The sequence below is a fragment of the Cyprinodon tularosa genome, unplaced genomic scaffold (assembly GCF_016077235.1).
Source record: "Cyprinodon tularosa strain WSP-4 unplaced genomic scaffold, ASM1607723v1 ctg88, whole genome shotgun sequence".
NCBI lineage: Eukaryota > Metazoa > Chordata > Actinopteri > Cyprinodontiformes > Cyprinodontidae > Cyprinodon > Cyprinodon tularosa.
The window spans coordinates 1,449,301-1,472,821 of NW_024039651.1; the positions used below are offsets into that span (position 1 = coordinate 1,449,301).

General features: G+C 39.8%; 1 protein-coding gene across 9 annotated transcripts in view; it reads right to left on the reverse strand.

Moving 5' to 3' along the window:
* The window catches only part of fbrsl1 (fibrosin-like 1), a 458,506-nt gene that overhangs the window by 236,249 nt on the left and 198,736 nt on the right, over window positions 1-23,521 (reverse strand). For all 9 annotated transcript variants that reach the window (XM_038273619.1, XM_038273614.1, XM_038273613.1 and 6 more), the window contains exons 3-4: window positions 7,580-7,681; window positions 1,841-1,876 (exon numbers count right to left, since the gene is read on the reverse strand). In XM_038273619.1, coding sequence (XP_038129547.1) covers window positions 1,841-1,876; window positions 7,580-7,681 — 138 coding nt within the window. The remainder of the gene's footprint in view (window positions 1-1,840; window positions 1,877-7,579; window positions 7,682-23,521) is intronic.

The window sequence follows — 23,521 nt, forward strand, 5'->3', positions numbered from 1 at the left end:
GATGAATGGATTGAAATTGTTTACCAGATTTATGTGATGGAAAGGATCTGTTTTTCCCTCCAATTAGAAAAAGAAAAATTTTATATGATTTGGTCCAAATGGAGTGAGTACGTGAAACCAACTAGATCCGACTTCATTTGATTGTTCTTCTGAAATATGTCTTGCCCTCTTATGTCTTTGTAGTTTTTATTACTCGAGGTGGTGCAATCCCCATTACTGTTTAATTCTATTAATTTTTTGTTATCTTTACAATTAAGTTAGTAATATTCTGTTAAAAATACCAGAAAGGCAACATGGACAAAACCACTTGGACTTTCTGCTTATATCTTCAGTTATAATCTTAAATGGATGAAGCTGTGATTACTGATGTAATGGAAATCTGTCTTTCCAAATAAAAAAAAAAAGAAAAAAAAAGAAACACAAACCCTTCTGGCTCTAACTTCCTCAACTAATGCTATGTTCACACCGCAAGAAGAGAAGCAGCTAGTTTCCATGCAAAGTCAATGGTTGAAGCGCATCTTGGTGCAGCAAAAGGTCCCAGAGCGCGTCTGAGCAGCTGAAGCAGCGCGTCATAAGCTTCTGAGCATCTGATGAATGCGATGCGCTTCAGAGGCAGAAGCTGCTGGAGATTAAAAAAATTTAACTTTTGCTGCTCGATGCACCACATCAACCAATCAGAGAGGCTGATCTGCAGACACTGCTGTGTCTGTCTCCGGGAACTGGCAGGGAGACAGACACAGCAGTGCCGATGGAGCTTACAAGATCACTGAAACAGTTTATTAACGCCTAAATTAAAGTAAAATGTCAAAACCTGCCAGCAAAATATGTTAAATTTTATTATTCTGGTGCCTGCAGTTTGGATTACATATGTTTAAAACACTAACATCAACTTTCAGCGGCAAACTGCGAAAAGGGGACTTGGCCAGAGGCTGCTGTTTAACAGGATTCCCAGTGACAGCTGCCGCCAGTGTGTGGGGGTCTTAGCGGCTCTGACAGCGAAACAATATTTGAAGGCAGGATCACAATCTTGATGAACTGGCTGCACAGAAACTAGTTTTTACCTACTTATAACAGCAAATATAGCTGCCATTGTTAAATGCAAAAAAATGATATGGTAGCTCCGCCCAACGCGCATCAGACCCATTTTACCACCGTGCAACTGGAGCAGCAGAGATGCTTCAGCCGCACGTCAGAACTAAACTTGTACAGACATCAAAAATGAAGCAGCATGCATGTATTTGCTGCTCCTGCTGCATGCGGTGTGAATGTAGCATAACTATTAAACAAAGGCTGACAGTATAAGAACATCTTAAAAAAAAGATCACAAGCTGAAAACTTGTTTCTATTTACCCAGATTATATTTGTCTAATATTGGCATTTATTCTGTTGATCTATAACAGAAAATAGAGAATTTATTTACTTAATTTTATTTTCATTGAAGCATTAGAAACTTTGAACTAAAGTTTCCAGATAGACAAAAGACCAAATTAAGCTTCCCATATCTTACCTTAGTTAAGGGACATTTAGATTTATACCACAGTGAACATAAGGATGCTAGACTGACAGCTAGTATGGGAAGATATAAAACTCTGACTGCCAATTTGCACTCCTGGCGGATGGAGCTGATCAATGCCCATAAAGCGAGGGCCTTTTTCGTCAAGGTAGTGCAGGACACCTCACAATTTAATCATTCAGTCAGCCAGAATTAATGTCCCTAATATCATGATTTCTCCATTACTCTATTTAACATAATTAAAATGTTGAGCGCTGGGGCCATAAAGCGAGTCGTTGGAGATTGTAATTCAGCCGTAAAGCTATGAAGCATGAAAATGTCACTAACCGAGTATCCGCGGCCTGACAGAGAGTGAGTGGAGCTCTGTAGGGAGAGAGAGGAGAACAAGGATGACCTTTGAGGGGCGTTTCACTCACTCTCACAGACATGATGAAGCAACGGCGCATTAACATCAATATTCACGTTAACCTTTTAGCCATCCTGTCATGAACCCCACACCTGCACACATTCCGCCCTTTTTCTTTCAACATGGACAGAAAAGGAAATACGAGGAGAACCCTTCCAGTCTGTCAGGGTAACTGGGAATGAAGTCACACCTGATTGAATCAGATTTGCGTTCAAATCAGAAAAGCAGCAGGATTTTCTCATTTTTGGGCTCAGTGACCAAGCTAACCATAATACACAACACCAGCTAATAACGCAATTCGAAGCATTTAATAAATCTAAATGTAGAAGAGGTTTATCCAACAGAAGAGGTTTGGCATTAGTGATTAATGAGACACAAAGCATTAGAGGTTTTCAGGTTACTGGAAATGAACAGTTTCCTGTTTGTCCTAATTGAAAACTAGCCGGCTGAAACTTAAACACGCGGTTAAAAGACAGGTTCCAATCAATGTTTCTTATGCACATTTCTATGTATCACTTTAGAACAGCTTGATGGTAACATTTTAATCAAATTACTACATTTCACACAATTATTTTCACACATACTGGAGGTTTTTTGACATTTCAGTGAAGGAGTAGATGCACTAAGAGACACATTTGTAGAATTGGTTCTGAAGCAAAGCAAGGCTACTTTATTTAAACAGCACGTCAGTAGTAACTACAATTCAAATTGCTGTACAGGGGAAAAAAAGAATAGTGAAATGCAGTAGCATAAAGGCAACAGAAAATTAAGGAGAATATGAAATGAATCATTAAAACAAGACGATTATATATAACAAAAAAAGATTATGGTAAAAGAGAAAGTAAAGTTGGACTGGAAACATTGCTAATAATGTTTAGATGGAGCAGAAAAATACTATTTTAAATCTTGATTTAAAGCAAATTTTGGTTTTGAATCTTTTGGAAGCTATCATTATATCCAGATTACGAGCCTGATTGTTGATTTGTAGATGTATTAGATGAAGCTGTGTGTTAACTTTGGATCAGTCTTCTTTTGGTCCAAAAACAATTACTTCAGTTTTGTTTTGATTCAGTTGAAGGAAAATTTGGCAGATCCATGCTTTGATTTCTTCCATGCATTTAGCCAACGCTGGAATATATTCATAGTCACCTGGTGACAGGGTAATATACAGCTGTACGTCATCTACAAAGGATTAATTTGTGTTGTTGTTTATTAAGATCTGAGTAAGGGGGAGATACAAATGTAAATAAAAGCGACCCTAAGATGGATCCTTGGGGAACGTCACATGTGATTTTTGTGGTCTTTGATGTAAAGTTACCTACTGACACAAAAGAGTTCCTGTTCTTCAAATTGGTTTAAACCATTTGCGTGATGCTGCAGAAATACTGATAAACTGTTTCCACTGCTGGCCTTCTTTCCTGAATGGAAGCATCAGGATTGCAACATTTTTCTGCATTCATAAAAAACCTTGCTTCATTACTGATCTGTTGTCTATGCTAGTTTGCTACCTCTACTTCCTAATTATTATTGCCATGTTCCATCGTCATTTTCAGTTTGAATAAACTCCAAACCATTGGGAAGCAAGCCTTTTTATTCTTCCAACATGTTCGAGCCTTGCTTAAATTTTGCACGTTAATTGACTGGAAATATGGGATACATCCGACCTACAGTACAACCCTCTTCACTGTGGTGATACCAAGCTAAGCATAACAATACCCCATTGGCAGTAGCAGTTAAAGTTTGAAAAATGAATTTAGAAAATGTAGAGCTAATGAAAGCTTTATAAGAGGAAAATATTTGCTTTCATACCTTAAGTGACCTGAAGGTTCTTTAAGAGACTGAGTATTGGTTAAAATCAGGAGGTCAAGTAGGAGAAAACTGGTAAAAAATTATAGGTGTAAATGTGGAAAAAATGCATTTCTCAGGAATTTAATATTTTAAACCTTACAGCAACATATTCATCTATTGACACTGAACCGTAAAGGACGTGTGATTTAAATAAAAAACAAACTTTAAGAAATGCCAAAAAATCTAAAACAAAATGTTATTATGCTAGCCTCCATTCGAGGAAAAATTCATTTTGACTAATCTTTATCAGTTTTAAGTAGTACAATACTAAACACGTTCTTCTATTTTCGGTCTTAGTTTGTACAATAATTTTGCCTCAAATATAAACTGGGCAAAGCTTAAGATTAGACGATTGTAGGAAGTATTTTAATGTAGGCCTTGGCTAAATGTTTTTGTCAAAGATGAGATACATTTCTAAACAAATATTATTTGAGAACAGCTCTTTTGTAAATATTTGTTCATTAAATATCTAAAAACTGGAATACTAATGTGAATGGCACTTTAGTTAATGCCATTTACCTCACATTATTACTTGATCTAATTCTTTATATTTCCATAATTCCCTCAATGATTTACTGATTAGACATGCTTATCTCTTTATGAATTTCTGGAAGAATTTTGGTACATCAAGCTAACCCTGCATTTTCTAACATGGTGCCCTAAATGTGAAACAAAGCAGGATGCGGACAGAAAAGCAGGCTTTTGTTCTGTTTTCTGGCTCTCTGTGTGTCACAGCACAGCACGAATACCAATCTCCAAATCCCTTCCTCCACTTCCACTTTTCACTGCTTTTATTCCTCTGACTAGATTGGCAATTGCTCCCCCTTGGTCTCTGGAGGGAACTTTTCTGCTAGAGCAATTTCATCCATAGGTCCACCTTCAATCCGAAATGACCTCCCCCACACCTCTGCTGCCCCTGCCTCCCTTGTTCTGCACTCTCCCAGTGCCCCTCAACTATTCACCTACACCTGCTCTAGGCATCAGCCCTCATCAACGCCTGTGTGCCCCTCTGATTCGCAGGACAGCTCCTGTGGCGACGATTACCAAGGAGTCCTGCCGCGAACCGGAAAGCAGGCCCTGTGGGAATCAAAAGGCTATTCCTGCTCTCCTCAGCCTCTCTGCACCCCTCACCGTCACAGTGAGGGAGAAGAGAGCAGAGGAGAGAGAAGACAAGGCAGCACTGAAGGCGAGAAAAAAAATCTGGAAATACAAAAAGGACCAACAGGAAGGCATCATGTGCTCTTCTTTCCATGGAAACATGCTGTTCTGTCAGCTCAAATCTATATGCATGTGTTTGTGTGAGAGCATATGTGTATAGGTGGAGGGAGGCCAGAGCCATTTGGAATTAGTCTTACTATGTAGAGTTCATTCAAATTGGAGACTTCTGAGTAGAAAGAGAGGCTTATTTAAATGATAATGAGAGACAATCCATTGGATTTAGTGCTGGTGAAGGAGAGGAAAAAAAAACAGGGGAGGGGAAAAAGGGGGATCCATTAAAACGCCAGCGGTTCATAAGCCATAGGGTCGGCATACAGCTAAACACTCTCTCTTTAAAAGCCATTATACATGGCTCTCAATGGATTTCTGCAGCGCTTAGGACTTCAAAAGGATTTAAGAACCGCCCAGGAGAGAGAAAGTGGGGGATGGTGGCGTGTGTATGTGTGGTTGTTATGGTGGTTTATGGCGAGAGGGACGGGGCGGATGCTGGCAACATTTAAGGGTTAACTAAACAGCCTAGGAGAACAAAAATGTTGCTAAATCCATCCCCTAATCCTCTCCCTATTCCCATGCCTCCTCCTCCAATCTCTTAAAAAAAAAGAAGAAGGAAAACAAGGCAACAGGAGGGGAGTGTCCAGTCCGTCTTCTTCGGATGATGGTTTCTGCTGCTGCAGGGAAGCCAAGGGGCAGGCAATCAGAGCTTCTGGAACCACGAGGAGAAAGGTGCTGTATGTTTCCCCCCAGCGGCAGAAACTTAAGGACAGGAGGATGAAGCAGGGGGGTGGGTCTGGGTGTGTGTGAAGCAGCAGCCCTGTTCTCTGCAGGACACACAAGCAGTGGAAGCCACCTTACATTTCCCTAATCCCTCTGTGGCTTAGTGGCAGAGCCCCGCTGCAGGCACAATTACCTAGTCAAAATAAGCAGATAAAGACCCCACCGTGGCGATGAACAAACATCATCCCCCTACAATTTTTTTAGCCCCCCCCCTCTGGCTAACAAATTGATGCATGACTGTTTTTACAGGCGGGTGTGCCTGCTCCACTATGTGCATGTAACATTTGTCTCCCATTCCTTTGGTAGCAAGACAAGGGAAATTCGTTTTAACTCGTTGCCCATGCGGCATCATTAGTCAAGAGCTCTTAATGCAGGGAGCCACTTTGATGTGGTGGAGCACGTTTTATGAAAATTAACAGCACTTTTCAGTGTGGTTTTTGAGATTTCATGAAGGAAAAAAAAAAGAAAAAGATGGAGACAATGTGGTGGGTAGGAATGTTGTCAGGCCTTAAGTAAGTGCAACACAGCCAGGAAAATGGAAGTAAAAGCAGACATATGGAAGAACAGAGGGAGAAGAACAGGCAGAGGGAAAGATGGATGGAAGGAGATGGCGTGGCTACAGCGATCAGCGTCTTTGCACCGTTTATTTGGCAACAGATTAGAGAGAAATGCCACATCTAACACCGACGGCGATTACAGCGTGCAATTTTCAACAGCACAGCTCTCTCTCCCCCCCCCCGCCCCAAACCACCACCACAACCACTGCCACTCCCATCACCCTTTTCATTCCCTCCCCCCTCCCTCCCAGTGCTTGTCGTATATCCCTGTCAGAGCTGTCAACAAGCGCCGGTCTTTTATCTGACATGCCCGCCTCTTCCTCCTGACTTTTTCATTAAGAGACACCCTTTTATACAAATTTGAGAGAAACAGCATGAGGAGAAGTGGTGGGGGGGAGGTGGGGGATGTGTGCAGGGGGGCGCTGAACAGCTCAGCAAAGAAAAGGATGAAGATTAGAAAAAAATTAGCCTGGTAGATGTTTTTTCAAATCTTTCTAAGACCTTTTTTTTTCTTAAACAAAAAAACTGAATAGGTTAAAACAATGAACTTAATGAGTTTTTATTATTATTTTTTTTTGTTTTGTTTTTAACATTAGCCTCCTCTACAGGAAAGGGATCCCCCCCCCTTTCCTCCCTCCTCTCCACAGGCTCTCTGCAGCTAAATGAACAATCAGATTCGGTTAGGTTTGGGAGGCCTGCTCCACAGGCTGTAGTTAAGAATCATATTTCTACGTTCTTTTTAAAACGAGACGCTCGGGATTTTGCATAAATTCTCATTACTTTCCCTGTTTCTAAATTGCATTATTTCATTCCTTATGCTGAAGCGTATGCCCTGCTTCCATTCTGATGCGCCGCCTACTCATCTGGCTAAATGGGCCTCTATATGGATGACGGCGAAGCGATAATTGGAACAAATCTTAAACTTGTTCCATTCTGGGGTCGGCAGGGTCAGCTCACACCGAGCTGAATTATGTTTAGTCACCTCTACATTTAGCAACAGGCCAACTAGCCGTTGCTGTGTAACTAGCTTCATCATTTCCTGTGTTTCCTTGTTAATATTCAGAGGCTCTTTGAGCAGAGAGCACCAGGAGCAACACTGCACCACCTGTTCCCTTGTTTCAGCCTCGATCAACAATCAGTGCTGCTGTCCTCTGTCCTAAATCTCATTTTACGGATTCTTGCACTTAAGTCTGTGAGAATAAAAACTCCAGTTCTGGGTGGGAGGTCTGTGGAAAGGGAAGCTTTCTTGTTATATGGACTTACCTCGCTGAGCTGCTCCTTGGAGTTGCTCCGGTGCGGCCGACTAAGGTCTTGCAATGTCTCGTCGTCTCTTAGTTTAACTGGAAGTGGTGCCAAAGGTTTGATCTGCCGAACACACAAGAAAAAATGTCATGTTTCAAATTTCCTTTGCATAATCACCTTCAGAGCCAAAAACAACTGAGAAAAAAAAGTATGAGACTCTCATTTACAGGGAAACGCACAAATGTATCCCATGCACCTTTTTATTCCTTCGTCACCTTCTTCTTGTCCTTTGATTATTTGAGCTGATGTAAGGAGTAAAAAATCTCCACTATGAGATCAATAAAGTCAATCAACCAATCTATAAATCTTCGCTCTTGGGGTCCCTTTGGGCACCTGGGGCTTTGGGTCTCCCGGCGCTGGACTTGGTGCTCTGGGGGGGCGCCTCCTCGGCTCTCCACAACCACTATTGAGCATTTTCTCTATGGATAAACTTTACATGCACAAGTGCACTCTCACAAACAATTACAGGTGCTTGGTTCCAGGTACTCAGAGATTCACTTCCATACAGGAAGCCCACATTCATATCTTCAGGTAACACAGAGTACATGTCAGACTGAATAATATTACTTTAGCGATAGTTTCAAGGTGTTGATTTATTCTATGTCTCGTACCATGTTTTTCGGTTGTGCTGGGTTTTTTTTGCATCTCGTTGCAGGTGATGAAGCAGACTGAAAATGTTTTTTCATTGTCTCCTTTCTATCTCCTGTTTCTTTCATCTTTTCTCTTGTTTTTTTTTCTTTTTCTTCTTCTGTTTTTCTTCTTCTGTTCTATTTACATTGCACTGTCCATATAAACTGTAAAATTTCCTGCATAATTATAATAAAGCAATTTATATGCATGAAACAACTTAGTTGTGAAAGTAAAATCTGTTGGGCTCTTTTTGGCATCAAGAAAATTATTATTATTGCCACAGTGCCAGACAGGACACGGTTAAAAAAAAAATAATAATAAATAAATCTATAAATCAAATAAAATCATGCCTGCTGGGTTTTCCAACTATGAACTGTTGGGCACGTTTTTATTTTTATAAAAAAGCCTAAGCAAAACCAGTTCAGGGTTAATTTATAGTGATGCGACAGGAAAATGAAGACCTTCACCTACTTTCCATATAACAACAGATCCAAATTTCCTTAACCTCTTGCTAATCGTCTCATCTACTGATCTCTTCTAGCTTCCATTGGCTCTAGTTCCACTGTGCTCACACAATGGCAGAGTCACAAGAAGTAAACAGTTAAACAAGTTTCTGAGAGACAAGGAAATGCATCAGAAGAAATTGATATAACTGGAGAGAATCTGGATTCTTTGATCAAATGGTAGAAGAGTAGATAGGATAGTTTTGTACATGTGCACTTCATAAAATAAGTGACATGGTCATTTTCTTCCTTACATTTCTGACAAAAATCCTCTGCTAAATTATATCAATTAAGCTTATAATATCAATTTATATATATTAATATATTAATATTAATACAGTTATTAAATGAGTTTAATTGTTATTTATCTCTAGCTTCATAGGATGATGACCTGCAGAGACACATAACTTTCCCCATAAAATAACTAGTTAGGAAAAGAGCAGGAATCAATATTTGTCCCCTTTAATGTTAGTTTACTGATGTGAATAATTCATTCATGAACCTTTGTTATCAGTTTATGGTTAATATAAAAACAATTAAAATGTCAAATTAGTTAGAACATGTTACTTAACAGTCTGAAGCACTGAAGCAGTGCAGCTTGTTAAGCTGCTTCAGTTAAATACAAACACCCTGCTGTCTGCTGCAGGTAGAAAGAGGCAGCCACTCCATCACTTTTATATAAAAACTGGACCTGAGGAACGTGCTAAAGAACCAAAATAACAGGAAACAGCCTTTTTTTCCTTTGACTCAGTTTGTAATCAATAAAGGAATATTTTAAATTCATTACCATGTTTTAAAGATATGACAAATTGATTTTGTATAATGAAAAAATCCTTCTTGCAACTAGAAGGTCAGTCATGGTTGTAATTGTAAGCTGGTCTGTAGAATGATGTCCTTCAGCACATGAATTAAAAGTAACAAAAAACAATATATATATTATGTCGTTTTATATTTGATTCAGATTTTTTTTCAAGTCCCAGATTCAAATAGTCTAATTATTATTAAATTTATTACCAGTAGCTCCCTAAACATGATTCTACCACTACCGTGTTTTACATATGTTCAGGATGAATTGCAGCATTAAAGTTTTGTATGTTGACCAAAGAACTGAATTAATTTCCTCTGACAACAGGGCCTTTTTCTCCATGTTAACCAGCCTTGTCAGTTTGGGAGGATGACCATGTCTTGGAAGCTGACCAGTTGTTCCATTTTCTTTCTTTTTTAAGTGAGATATTTAAATCTTGAAATATTATTGGAAGACCCTGTTTTAAATTGTTTGTATGACTCGTCTGTTGTGTCCCTTCTTCTTGTTCTGCTTCCTCTTTTTTAATGGTTCCTCGTAAACCTCTGAGGTCTTCGAGGAAGAACTGGCTCCACACTGAGAGTAAAAAAAGCTCACATAAAGCTTGTTTACTAATTAGGTGACTTTGGAAAACTGGTGGATCTAAATCAGAACATGAAAACGTTTAATTGCTGAAGTGGCATCTTTTATGATATTAGATGGAGTAGTGGAAGTTAATGACTTCAAAGTGTTTTTAATAGTTTGCTTTAAAGCTTTTTTAAATTTGCTTTAAAGCAGAATTTTCAGACTTACTTTGGAGGTTTTATTTCACAAATTATTAATTTGCTATCATCAATTGTTAAGAAATGTGTGTTAAGAAACTTAAGAATCCTACACAATGAGAAAAGCTCTCAGAGAGCAAAGTTCTCCGCTCAGAAACCTACTTTCTTCTGTTTTTTTCACCCAACTGTGTGGCAGATGGCATCACACAATGTTAAGGAAAGCTTTAAAATACAGATTATATATTGGGGTCGGGATGTATGTGGTCTAAAGTCTGGTTTATACTCAGAAACAAGGTTGCCTGCGTTCATTTCACAGTTAACGCCGATATCCCCCATTCCGCACATACTCTGTTACACCTCCCCAAAATTGTAGGTGACCGCAGACAGTGCTGCAGATAGTGTCACATGGAGGAGAAAAAGCAGGCCTCTGATTGGTTAATTCTACATCCGCTCTACACTATGCGTATTTCCTGTGTGGAACCTAATGGCCGAAACTCTGGCTGTAGTGCTGTCTGGCACGCCTCAGACACTATCCCAGACACTGTACAGGATGCTTAGTCTTTCGGAAACACTCAAGGATTAACTGTATGTCGTCGTGCTCTAGATGAGCAGTTGTAGATCGCGGACAAGCTCGTCAAACCAACACAGGGACACCCACAATCCTAGCTAGTTCGTGATTGTCCCTCTTGCGTTGTGGCGTGGAATAACATAGCGCAGACCAGGCTTTAAAAGTGGGCATAAATCAAAAATATCTGCGACTGACTCACTGCGACACACTGCTGCGGGAGTATAACATGCCCTTATATTGAACTAATTCTGCCTTCATGTGGTATTATAGTAAATACCAAAAGCCGACATCAAAATTGCACATAAACACCCACTCATGTCATAATTTTCATTAGAAAGCTGGAAAAGTTCTATGATACCCGAGTTGGAGAGAGGAGGTGAACTTTGACCTTTCAACAAGGAGGAGAGCAGAGAAACTATTCTGTATTGTACTGCGTCATTATGCTTTCTCTCCATTTGTGTTTGTATTGTTTACAATACAATACGATACAATATATATATAAAAAAAGTCACTACTTTAAACGCTTTTGAAATGAGTGCTTTTGTTTGATTTTATCAGATACTCGCTAGCAGTCAGTCCATGCATTTGATGCATCTTCTTCTTCCTGTAGCAGATGAATCAGGAAATCTATTACTGTCTTGCTCAGGGAAGGATAATCTTTGGATCCAACATGTTTCTTTTCTCTTCAACAACAAACGCACTTGAACACAATGTGGGGGTAATTTCCACTTTAGAAGTCAGGAGGATCATCTTTACCAGCCCACATGAAGGCAGCATAAAACACACCAGGCTTTACTGTTTTAGTTTATAAATATGGACTTAGGTATATTATTTAGGATTACGGTCCGATTGGAAAGTGGGATCCTCCAGTGTCAATCCTTAAACAACCCTTTAAAGGTATACACACTTGTATTTTCATTAGTAGTCCATTTACTGTAGACAAACATAACCATAAAACTAGTGTATCCTGTGAACTGCACCAATGTTACCCTTACAATGCCAACATAAATGCTTTGCTTTCTTGCAGCCTGTCAAGTCACAGAACTGGCATCCAAATTCCCAGCCAGATGGGAGGTTAGTGAACTCAGCGAGGGGGACTCAGTGCTGATGCAGAATAGCCAATGAAAACATCTCTCTTTACTCCTCCATCTTGGAGTACAACAGCGATGGCTGCGGGGTGTAATCCATTTGACTAGGAGTGAGTGTGTAGTAGCTCCCCCGGTGGCAAGTGTGGTGTCTGGCCCTGGTCTCCTGATCTCCACTGTAATTTAAGCAGATCACTACCACAATTAACCTTTCCTGGTAAATATCAATTATGGCCCCCGGCTGGGGTAGAATTAAAAGGGTCATCAGCTAATCTGACAGGTCCTGCACGCCTGTACCACCTGGATGGGGGGGAAGGCAGGGAAGCAAAGAGAGAAAGTGTTTGTCTACCCCTGTGCCCACCAGCTTACATGCCAAGTAGACAATTCATGTTTAATTATCTTGCAGCCGCCAGGGCGACCATGCTGATTGGCCAAGGGGCAACAGCAGTCCGCTGAGGTCAATACTGATAGTGTAGCGGCTGAGTGAGGGGAGAGTTTGAGAAAGAGAGGAAGGCTCCCACCAAGCAATCAGGGAGGAGTGATGGAACAAAGATAGACCTGGCAGGTGGGCCTAATCAGGTTTGACTTCCACATCTAGCTGCCTCTCCCTCAGCCTCTGCCAGTTTCTCTAGACTACATGTCAACCTAATCACTTCTTGAATCTGAAAATAGAGGGCGGCTCTTTTGATTCCTTCCTCCCTCTAGAGGCGCATGAAGAGAACAATCCTCCTTGGCAGGCAGGCAGACAAGGAGATCAACTGAGACAGAGCTTCGAGGTACAGTTTGTGTCACGTTGGTGTCAAGTGTTGTGGTTGATCACTTTGTTTATCCAGCATCAGGGCGGCTGACAAATTCCTGAAGGCACCTGAAGTGTTTTCATCTTCTCCTTGGCCCTGTGGGTACGTTCGCCGTCTGCAATCAATTTGGCAATTGATCAGAGCAAAGCTTCTAATTAGGCATCTAGGTTAACGATGCAGCAGGCAAGGACCATTTCCCAAGCTGCGGTTTCAATGGAACAGACTGACAATTGATTGAGGCAGGAATTCACCAACTCTGACAAAAGACTGGCAACCCTAGCTCATTGTGATTATATAGGGACTGACTTCCTGTCGTGGGACGTGCTTAATTGGCCTCATGCTCAAATCTCTACAGTTATAAGTACCTCTTTGTTCTCATTTTTTCTCCGTGTTTTATGTTTGTAACAATGCATCAATTTATGGGAAGAGAAATACATGACGCAAAATAGGAGTTAAATTTGGAGCCCATTACCCCATTTGCACTACCCTTGAAAAACCGTGCCGAGACCGGTCCGAGCTCAATAACTGAGATAACTTATTGGGTGTAAATGGAAAGCAAACTGAACTGAACCGAGCTAGACACAACCAAACCGAGCTAACTGCAGAGCAGTTCCAGAGGTGGGCTCGGCTCGGTTTTTCCCTGGCTCGGTTCTCTGATAACAAGAGCACATGAGCAGAACAAGTCATCTCCATCTGACTGCACATCGCGATTCACACTCCATTCCAGTAGTTGGCGGTAATGCCCCTCCAGAAACAGAAGAAGAAGAACAACTTCTTCTTCAACTATAAACAACGATCGAAATCTTCTCCACGCAACATTTTAAATAATGGCATTTTGATCAATAACATGGAAGTACAGCAATAATAATCAAGCATAACTTTCTGAATGCGACGGGTCCTGCCATTTTAATTTGCTTGATTCCCTCCTTATTCGTCTTCTTCTTCTTGTGTTTTATGGCGGTTGGCAAACATCTTTTGGATTACCGCCACCAACTGCTTGATTTCCTCCTTCAATACTGGCAGTAATACCTCGGATCGTCACTAGGAGGCGAGGAGTCGAGGAACCGAGATAGTGTGATGTGTAAACGGTCATCAGAACCGAGCTCGGCCTGGTTAACTGATCCGAGCTCGGACCGGTCTCGGCATGGATCGGTTTTTCAAGGGTAGTGTAAATGGGGTACATGTAAGACTACGACACAAATTTTAATTTCAGTAAGGTTGGTGGCTCCCAAAGTCAGGGCTGTAGAATGGGACCAAATAGTTTATATTTATGAAGAAATGTTGGAAATTTAAATTTTAGCTCATTGACCTACTTTAAAAGGTATAGTTGAGGATTTTTGCTATATTTTTAAAAGATCTGCCCTCTACACTTTAAGAAAAAATGCACATGCACAACCCTGTACTCGCTGCAAAAAGGGAACGCCTTAACTTTCTTTTTAAACAAAACACCCTGATGCTCAAAACACTATTGGTGTGAACCTACCATTACTGGTTTTTAGTTGATCAAATACTTAAGTAACACAATAAAATATAATTTAATACTTAGAAAAATCAGATAAGTTGATTTTCTACATTTTTGTTTTTAGATTCCTCCATTCGCAGTTGCAGAGCACCTATGGAAGAATTAAAGACTATAACATGAAAATGGGATGTGTATGAAAAGCTGGTTCTCCTCGCTGTATGAACAATGAAGAGCACGGGCGTTCACAAGTGAGAAATTGAAATACCATCACCTCGGAGATTAGGTCACTCTGACTTCCCTGTTGCGAGGTAAATGGAAGGCAGCATAAAACATGTTGGGGCATGGGTGCATCTTTTGCATTCGAGGTTCAGTCGCAATTCTGGAGACACAGGACAGTGGTTCCCTTAAACATCACTTATGACGTGCTTCCTTCACTAAGTAGTCATCTAATAGAGACATAATTAGGCATTATTTTTATGTCAGATCTCTTTTAAACAGATAAATGTTTAAAAGGCAGTGGAGCGAGGGCAATTAGGTTGAAGCAATAAATGTGAGTAATCTGGGTTTGTGATGGTCGAACACGACGAGGATGACTTATGTCTACTGATAGATGTTAAATAGGAAAAAAAACACAGCTAAGTAAAGGCTTGGGTTTTACATGAATAATGTACTAGAAATTAGCTCCATTAGTCTCGGTATTGAACATGTCTGCAGTCTGTCTCTGGAGGCTGCTGCTTTGTGCTCTTTAATTATCTTCAAAGGACCCTCCAGCATCTTAATTTAGCCCTAGTTGAGTAATGCTGGCTGAGGTCTCCACACTTATAATACTCTAACCCTGGGTTAAGTTACACAGACCCCCTGTGAAGTGCAGGCTACATGAGGCACAGACAGCAGAGGTTCACATCAGAACATGCTCGGCTTGGCCAGCGCTCCCTTTCTACTTCCCCGCTGCCCTTGCAGTGTCAATCAATCTACAGCTTTTCAGGAGGGAGCAGGCTGAAGGCTACTGGGTGATGCTTTGTTGTCTTGCTCCTTTGATCCTCCCTCCTTCTTCACTTTGCAGGGGGGTGTAGGGAGCGGGGTTTGGGGGGCATCAGAAGCCTGTGTGGTCTTTCGTCTTCCTCCCTCTTGGAGCACAGAGGCTGTTAGTTCTGACCTCACTTCTCTCCTTTCTTCTGCAGCTTCTCTCGCTCTGCCTCAGCTCTGCTTGGCTGACATCACCTGTCATTAGCGCTGAGGGGAAGCTGCGCCTCCTTCTTGTCCTGGTGTCAATCCTCATTACTTTAGGATCTTGGACCTTGCCCTCCCACCTGCTCCTGCCTTTCAAGCTCCCTTGTTGCTCTTCTGCTTTAAACTACGACGCTCCTCTTTGAGCTTCCCCCGCACAGGACACGCAAAAAGGGATTCAGGAAGGGCTGAAGATGACGGATACAGATCATTTCTCTAATTTGTTCTGAAAAGTGTCCTGCGCAAAGGACCCTCACCTCTATTAACCCGGCGACAAGCTGCTGCTGTTGCTCTGGCAGGCATCAGCAGCGTGTGTGTGTGTGTGTGAAGGCGGCCCAGCGGTGTGGCAGGCGGAGACACCTCGGTGCTTAGTGCCGGGCTGCGGCACCAGCTCGATCTATTGGCTCATTATCCCCCACGCCCAAGCTGGGGCACAGACAAGTGCACTTTAGGGCCACAGGCCAAATTGATTCATCTGCCTTCATTTTGTTCAGGCGCGGAGGAGGCAGCTGTTTAGAGGAAGGGGGAAGAAGCTGTAGATGGCAGAGGCAGAGAGTTAAGAGTGGAGTGGGGTAAAGAAAGGAGGAATAGGAAGGGTAAAATGTTAAAACCGTCTGCTCAGATGTATTTTCTCTATAAACACCTGGTTTTATTTATAATCGAAGCTTTCCCTTACTCCCTCACTAGTCCAAGGACAGGTCAGTCGATTTACAGCAAGGAGAGCAAATGGATTTGTACTTTCATTTTGACGAGTCCCTGTGTATCCATTAAGTCTTTTAATCATACATTATTGATACATCTTGGCTTATAATAAATTACCACATAAAAAGAGATTCACAAGTTATACAAGGTCTAAGACATCAGCTGACCTGTCACTGGCTTTCCTCTCAACTAGGTAATGGCTGGTTAGTGGTATTTAACCCACATTATTAACGAAATTACACTGAAAATTGATCTTCTCTCCCAGTTTAAAATGGTTTTAATGAAACTTCACATAGTTTTTCTGTATAAAGCATAGAGAACCACCTACACTGAAAAAAAAAATAATGCAACCCCTTTTGGCATTTACTTCATCATATTTTGTTACTTTAACACAATTGTTTTTATGTCCTACTCTGCTAACATGAAACAATTGTGTTAAAGTGACTAAATATGATGAAGTAAATGCAAAAAACGATTGCGTTATTTTTTCAGTGTACTGCTGCACCCTGTTAGTCAGGTGGGGTGAAGATAATTATCACATTTCCCCTACCTACGGTATAAGGGAAATAAAACTGGCAGGTTGAAAGTATTGATTGAAGTAAAAAAAGAAAGAAAAAACACAGTCGTGGCTTAGAAACACACGGGCCTCGGATCAACACACGCTCAGGAAACGGTTTGGAAACCACAGCAGATGAACTAAAAGCAACGTTTCTGGGCAGCTGAAAGCAGTTCTGGTAGAAACTTTTGATCGCCTGTCTAGCAGTACTTTGTTCTCCCAATCTGGGTGTAACTAAATCATGATTCTGTAATTTATTCAATTTTAAAATCACAGCATATTTAGATTTTTGGTTTATTTCAATCAGGATTAAAAAACACAAAGTGGCAACTGTAAAACTGATTATTTCAGAAAATGATTAAGCCCCTGGTCATTTTGCCATAAGAAATTGGTTTTCCATAAAAAAAAATGTGATAAATGGCAAAAACTAACTTCAATGATCAGAACATGGTATTTATTTAGTAAAATCTCATATTTGGTATTAATAACTTTAAATTTTCATAATCTTATGCCTGATTGTTGTAAGAACTCAGCTAAAAAAGCACAATAAACTGCTATTGTATAATTAGAAAAGGTTAATTTTCACAAAAACCAACAGAATTACCTAATATCTACAGCTAAGTCATGAGTTTCTTCAATTTCTATATGAAATTTAGATTTAAAATCAATTTAAACTTAAATACCCATTAGATAAAATTATTAGAGACTTAAATAATTGTTCTGTTAGTTTAGTGGCAACATTTGCTGCTCTTTTTAAATTGTAAATAAAAGCAGCATGATAACATTCTCTAGTTTTCTTTTTTTTAGGGTTTTTATGGCACTAGTGGCTCGTTTTTTAGGACAGTAGGCTGACAGGAAAAGAGGTATGAGGGAGGGGGAGAGACATGTGGACCACAGGTTAGATTTGAAAGCAGGTCGGCCGCGCCAGGTCTAAGGTCTCCGTACATGGGTGGTGTGTGCCAACCACTGCGCCACCGCAGCACGCCTGTTCTCTAGTTTTCTTTGAGATTTTTGCGTCAATATATAAAATTTGTGCTCTTTTGCAGTTTATTCCATCATTAGAACCCCACAGTTGTCCATCCCTGCTCTCAACAGCATCACATTAGCTAGATGAGGTGGTGTAATAAAAGCATGATGGTGTTCTACTCCCACTAAGGACAACAGAAGCAGGAGTCCATAGACTAAAGACAACAATATGTACAAATAAGGTCTGGTGTAAACAAATTAGTGGGTGTGACCTACAAGCCATTAGGCATTTGTCCTCGTCTCCAACCTGCTGTAGAGGAAGTGTAAAGCTGACAGGGCAACTACTGCTGCTGCCCACTGGCTCCACAAAGAAGTCAATCTGAAAGTGAGGGTCTGATTCGCAGCCAACAGAGACCCCAGGAGAGCCTGAACGTCCCACAGGGCCCCATCCAGAACAGATGAACGGAGGGGGGGGGGCTTTCCTGTGGGCATCAGGTCTCTAAAATCACTCTCACCATATGCCTCCTAAGGGAGAGAGGGAACAAGGGAAGGGGAGGCGCACCTGCTCCCAAATACAAAACCATCCCTTAGCACCTGTCCTGGGGGTTCACTTACAAATGCAACACACACACACACACACACACACAGACAAAACAAGCATACACCTCACCTGTTAGCCTAATCCACAGGAACAATATCTGCCCTGCACTGATAAGCACAGCCCCTCAGAGCAGAAGCACCCCCACCCCCCCGCCTCCTCTACTTGAACTTCAGAGCTACAAGCAACCATTAGGCCAGTGGCGTCAAAATGCTAATCATTTCATGGTTATTAGTACTTATCTTTCTGCAGAAACACAGGTCATACATTTGCATCACTTACTTATCAACCCCCTCCCCAACCCCCCCTCCCCAAAACAGCAACAAAAAAGAAAAAAAACACACGCTTTTAATGTGATTATAAAAAACTGTTTTTATTTATTTTTACCAGAGATTTTAATATAAAGAACAGAAAAAAAAATTCAGAAAATCTGAGTGAAGGTACATTCCCCTGTGCCATTCACCCTCAATGGCGACTAAGTTAGAGGATCAGTTACTTGTCCTTCATGCATGTAGCTTTTTGAAGGTTCATAGTCATGTTATATGGCTACACAACATGACCAAAAACCATTGATCGCATATCAGGTATCGGGGTCAAAAATGGCATTGGCGCAACACTAGTCGTAGTTTTACTCTAAATAAAGACATAGGGTTTTATTTACAAACAAAATGAGCGGAAACAAGGCAAAAAACACAAAAATAACAAATAATACAGTATGCAAGCATTATGAGTTGTCTTTCACAGAATCTTAACATGCAAACAGAGAGAGTTATTGACGTATGTGATTAGCCATCTTTAAATTATGTAACCAGTTCTGCAACTCTTTACCTCGCTGTGTTTTCAAAAGAATGTCAAAAATTTAAATGATGATATCACAGCTGCAAGAAAAACGAGTCGTAGCTAAAAAAACACATAGAAGTAAGAATTTAGTCATTAAATTACCTTACTTTGTCAGAGAGCTAAGCTTTTGTGTATACCTTTTAAGGTGAAAATTTACAAATGCAGTCTTATTCTAAGTCTGTCTCCTGCCCAACATTACCAGCATTACCAGTGATAAATGCTTCCGTAGAATTAAAATGGTTTTCCTATCACTCATGATCGAAAACAGTCCTTTTCTATAAAAAGATAAGGCCTAATAAAATTTTAATCATCAGAACTACTACTATTAGCAGCACTGATATTTCCATATAGCTCTACAGTTATTTTGCTGTGCTATAGAGACACTCTATCTGTCATCTTTTCTCTGTAACAGGCTGCAGCTCTTAAACAGACAGAGATAAGGTAGACATAAACACTCTTATCAGCTTATAGCAGTCTGTTGATGGAAACACTCAGTGAACCAGACAGGAGCTGAAGAGACTACATCTGACTGCAAACTCAGATTTTCACAACTTAAACTCAAAACTGTCAAAACATCAAAGAACCCATTATTCTCTAAATATCATAAATATCTAATAATAATTCATTATCAGCATTACAGTTATATAAATGAAAATAATCATAATTTTCAAACTAATTTCCAATTTATGTTTTAACTTGCTAATACCTGAGTTTGCCGAAACTGATAAAACTTTTTATGAAACGTACAAAGGATGATGCATTAAAGCTGGATGTCAATGATTTATCCTAGACTGCTGTGTGAGTTGGTGGTCAATGTGATTCAAGATTATTTAAAACAAAGGCATCATGATTATGGAGTTTACATTTTAAAGTAGTTTCAGCATCCCACATTAGCAGTTATATGGGATAGTAGAGTTAAAAGCTCACTGCAGACTTTGTGACCTAAAGAGTTGACGGATAAGAGTTATTTTAAATGATTCCTCAGGCTAAGATCCAGGCCTGACACTATCAATGCCACAAGCGGGGCTCCTCTCTTGAAATACTGCGTATTTAAGTTGGGAGAAGACGCACCGTTGTTGGCCAGATTATGTGATCTGGAAGAACGTATAACTTTATGGCAACAGGCTCTTATATACCGTAATTTTCGGACTATTAGCCGCACCTGAATATAAGCCGCAGAAGCTAAATTGCATGATTTGTACATATACAAGCCGCACCAGACTATAAGCCGCAGGTTTTTTATGTTTAATGTCCGTCTTTCTCGCTGTCATTCTGTCTCGTGCCACTCGAAGTCTGCTTCCGGAGGACCTCCGCATTCTTGCGCGCGCAGCTACCATACTTGTGTGTTGAAGCAAATGTGACGTCAAAATGGTGGGATGGTAAAATCCATAGATTTAGGTATTACCCTAGTGGCCGTTAGCTGTAAAAGTCCATAGATAAGCCGCATTATTATATAAGCCGCAAAGTGGAAAAATGGGGAAAAAGTCACGGCTTATAGTCCGAAAATTACGGTAGTCATGGAGCTAAGGCTTTTGCTCTACTATTTTTCCACTTGGTCTACTACTGGTCATGGGTGAGGCAAGGCAAGAGTTTAAACCTTTAGAGGAAGCTAAAAAGAGAGAAAAAAAAAAAAAAACATTGTAACTTAGGAAAAGTAGGAGTCGATCATGGGAAGGAATTTGTTCATTGGCACAGGCTGAAAGAAGAACCCGGATGTAAAACCGATTATATTTTCTCAACTTAATTATTAGACTAGTAAGTTAACACATTGCTCCTAGTACAGAGGTCATGGATTAGTCGACCGCGTTCTGGATCCAGACCTAACCTGATTTAAAACATTTATAAATTACTGCCTGTTTTCCGAGGACAGTGTCTAATTTCACTTGCGCCGCTTCTCCTGTTAATACGGTAAAGCCCTCTGAGCGTTCGGCACCAGGATACACTTGATGCAAATTAGCCAATGAGCTGCTGTCAGTCTGGGTTGCTGCTGCTGCCACTTTTAGACACAGCAGGCAAACCTGTGGCAAGCCGGGCGATGGGAAAGAAGGAGAAGACGATGAGAAAAAGTGAAAGAAAGTGTGGAAGGTTGAAAGAACTGCGGTGAATGGTGACAAAAAAGTGCAACAGTGTGCTCAAAGACGATCCTGCACATTTTGAGTATGTTTGGCTCAACCTGCTGCTGTGAAGCAGGATTCTCCACCATAACATAATAAAAAACAAATATGGATCCAAGCTCAAAGTGAGCACCTTGATATGTGCTTTAGAATGGCTTTGTTGCCATTCTAAACTTTTTAAAGCCTTGCAGGGCAGCATTAAGCCCACTGCTCTCATTAAGACAGAAAAAAGGAAACAAAAAATTAACAAACGATCAGTTCAGGCGTTTTATAAAATATATGAATCGGTAAATTGTTTATATACTAAACTGAAAGATTGTTCTCTACTTCAAAAAACACTTTAGATTGAAAAATTGAAAAATATTCTATTATTATTTTAATATATTTTTTTTTTATCTAAAAGACAGTGTAAAACATGGAGCTCATTTTATTTTAGTGATAAATTCTGTTTAAAGTAACAGTTTATAATTAAAAATGTTTTCGGACCTTTACTGGTTGTTGATTTTTCACCGGACCCGGTGATTTTTAATTGGTTACCTCTGTCCTACCTCTATTTATTATTTTTATTATTATGATTTTTATTTTTAGTAGAAGCAAATATGGTCCAAGAAAGAAAGCAGGCTACAAACAAAAGCTAACAGAAAGCCACAACTTAAATGTATAAATCTCAGGCATTCTGCCACTAGAAGCGCAAGACGTGAGAGTTACAGGTCTAGCTCCCCTAGTGGCCAAACGTTACACAGTAAGCCTGTAAGTTAGTGGGAGTAACACAGACACCTTTCTATACTGATTTTTTTTAAAGGTTGTCAGAATTAAAATTAAATTTTAATAAGAGACATAGGCAACATTCATAAAGGAAAAACACTTTGTTTAACTTACTTAGACTACCTGCTTTCCTCAGAAAACCTTGCTTCCTCACAGCAGCATTGCCTTTAAGACATATATATGCTTCATTATAGTAAATATCAGTTACTATTATGAGCATTTTTTTAATACAGCCAGTGACTGAACAGAAAGTTGTCACATTTGCTCTCTAGCCAGTTTTGCTTATGATCTATTACTGTTTTTACGATAATTAACTTGTAAAGTAGTTGTAAAGTGGGGTTGGGAGAGGGAGATGGTTTTTACAATCATCATGGTGTTGGGAATATAGAGGGACAAACTAAATCATGAAATTAATAAATGTATTATTAAATAAGTGCATGTGACATTTGTTCATTTTTATAATATATTAAAAAATACAACTAAATTATAAAATGTACAAGGAAATATTCATATGTTCCATTGCATATTGAAATCCCATTTAAAATGAGCAATTAAGTAATTTAATAGAATATAAATACATTTATATAAAAAATTATATGTATCTATCTTGATAAATAAATTTCGATCATATCTGTATCACTGTTATGTAAAAGTCTGGGATCCTCTGGTTTAAAGCTTCCTTAGTCATCAAAAATCATGAATACTTCATTTAAAAGCTCTATTCCTGCTTTTTTAAACATGAAGTTTAGCCTAAATCTATAACTTGAAGAGTTATCATTAACGGTTTATCTGCACAAGTGATCTTTGCACAAAACCGACCATTCTGCTCAACTGCTCTGACACCAATAATTATTTTTTAACACTTGGAAATGACCTTATTATCAATCGAAAAAATTAGCATTCTCGACGTGTAACATTCACACTCCCTCCACGGTCTGCACTCGATAACTTTGTCACCCTCACACGTACTTTAAGAAATCTTTAATTTCCTCTAATGTAATCTGAAATAATTATCAGCTGAAGCCGACATAAGTGCTGTAAAAAAGGCTCCTTTTAACAAGTCTACCGATCTTACACACACATATACGCACATCCCACAAACACACACAGGTTACAACTAGCTCTCATTCAGAAAACCATAATTTAAACACTGTGGAAAGGACTGTGGGGTAAAGGAAATGAGCAACTGTTTAAAACTGTAGTTGACGAACAGACTGATTTTAAGAAGACGTTTAGTTAGGTAGGGTAGATATAAATTTTTGGTCAAAAACAATTCTGGAGTAAAATGAGCTTTTTCATTGTTACTTTCTCCTTTTAATGCCATAAGCAGCTGGTATAAGCAGGTAAAGCCTCCATGGCTCTAACCTATTGTTATGTAGCATCTCTCTCAGTTCTTTTCTTTTTACCTCTTTCTTTAGTTCTCTATTTTATTCTGTTTTTACAAAGGAAACCTTAGTTGCCTGTAAGGTAGAGAAGCACATCCAGCTCAGGAGATGAGACACAATGACAGGTTTGTCTCTTCAAATG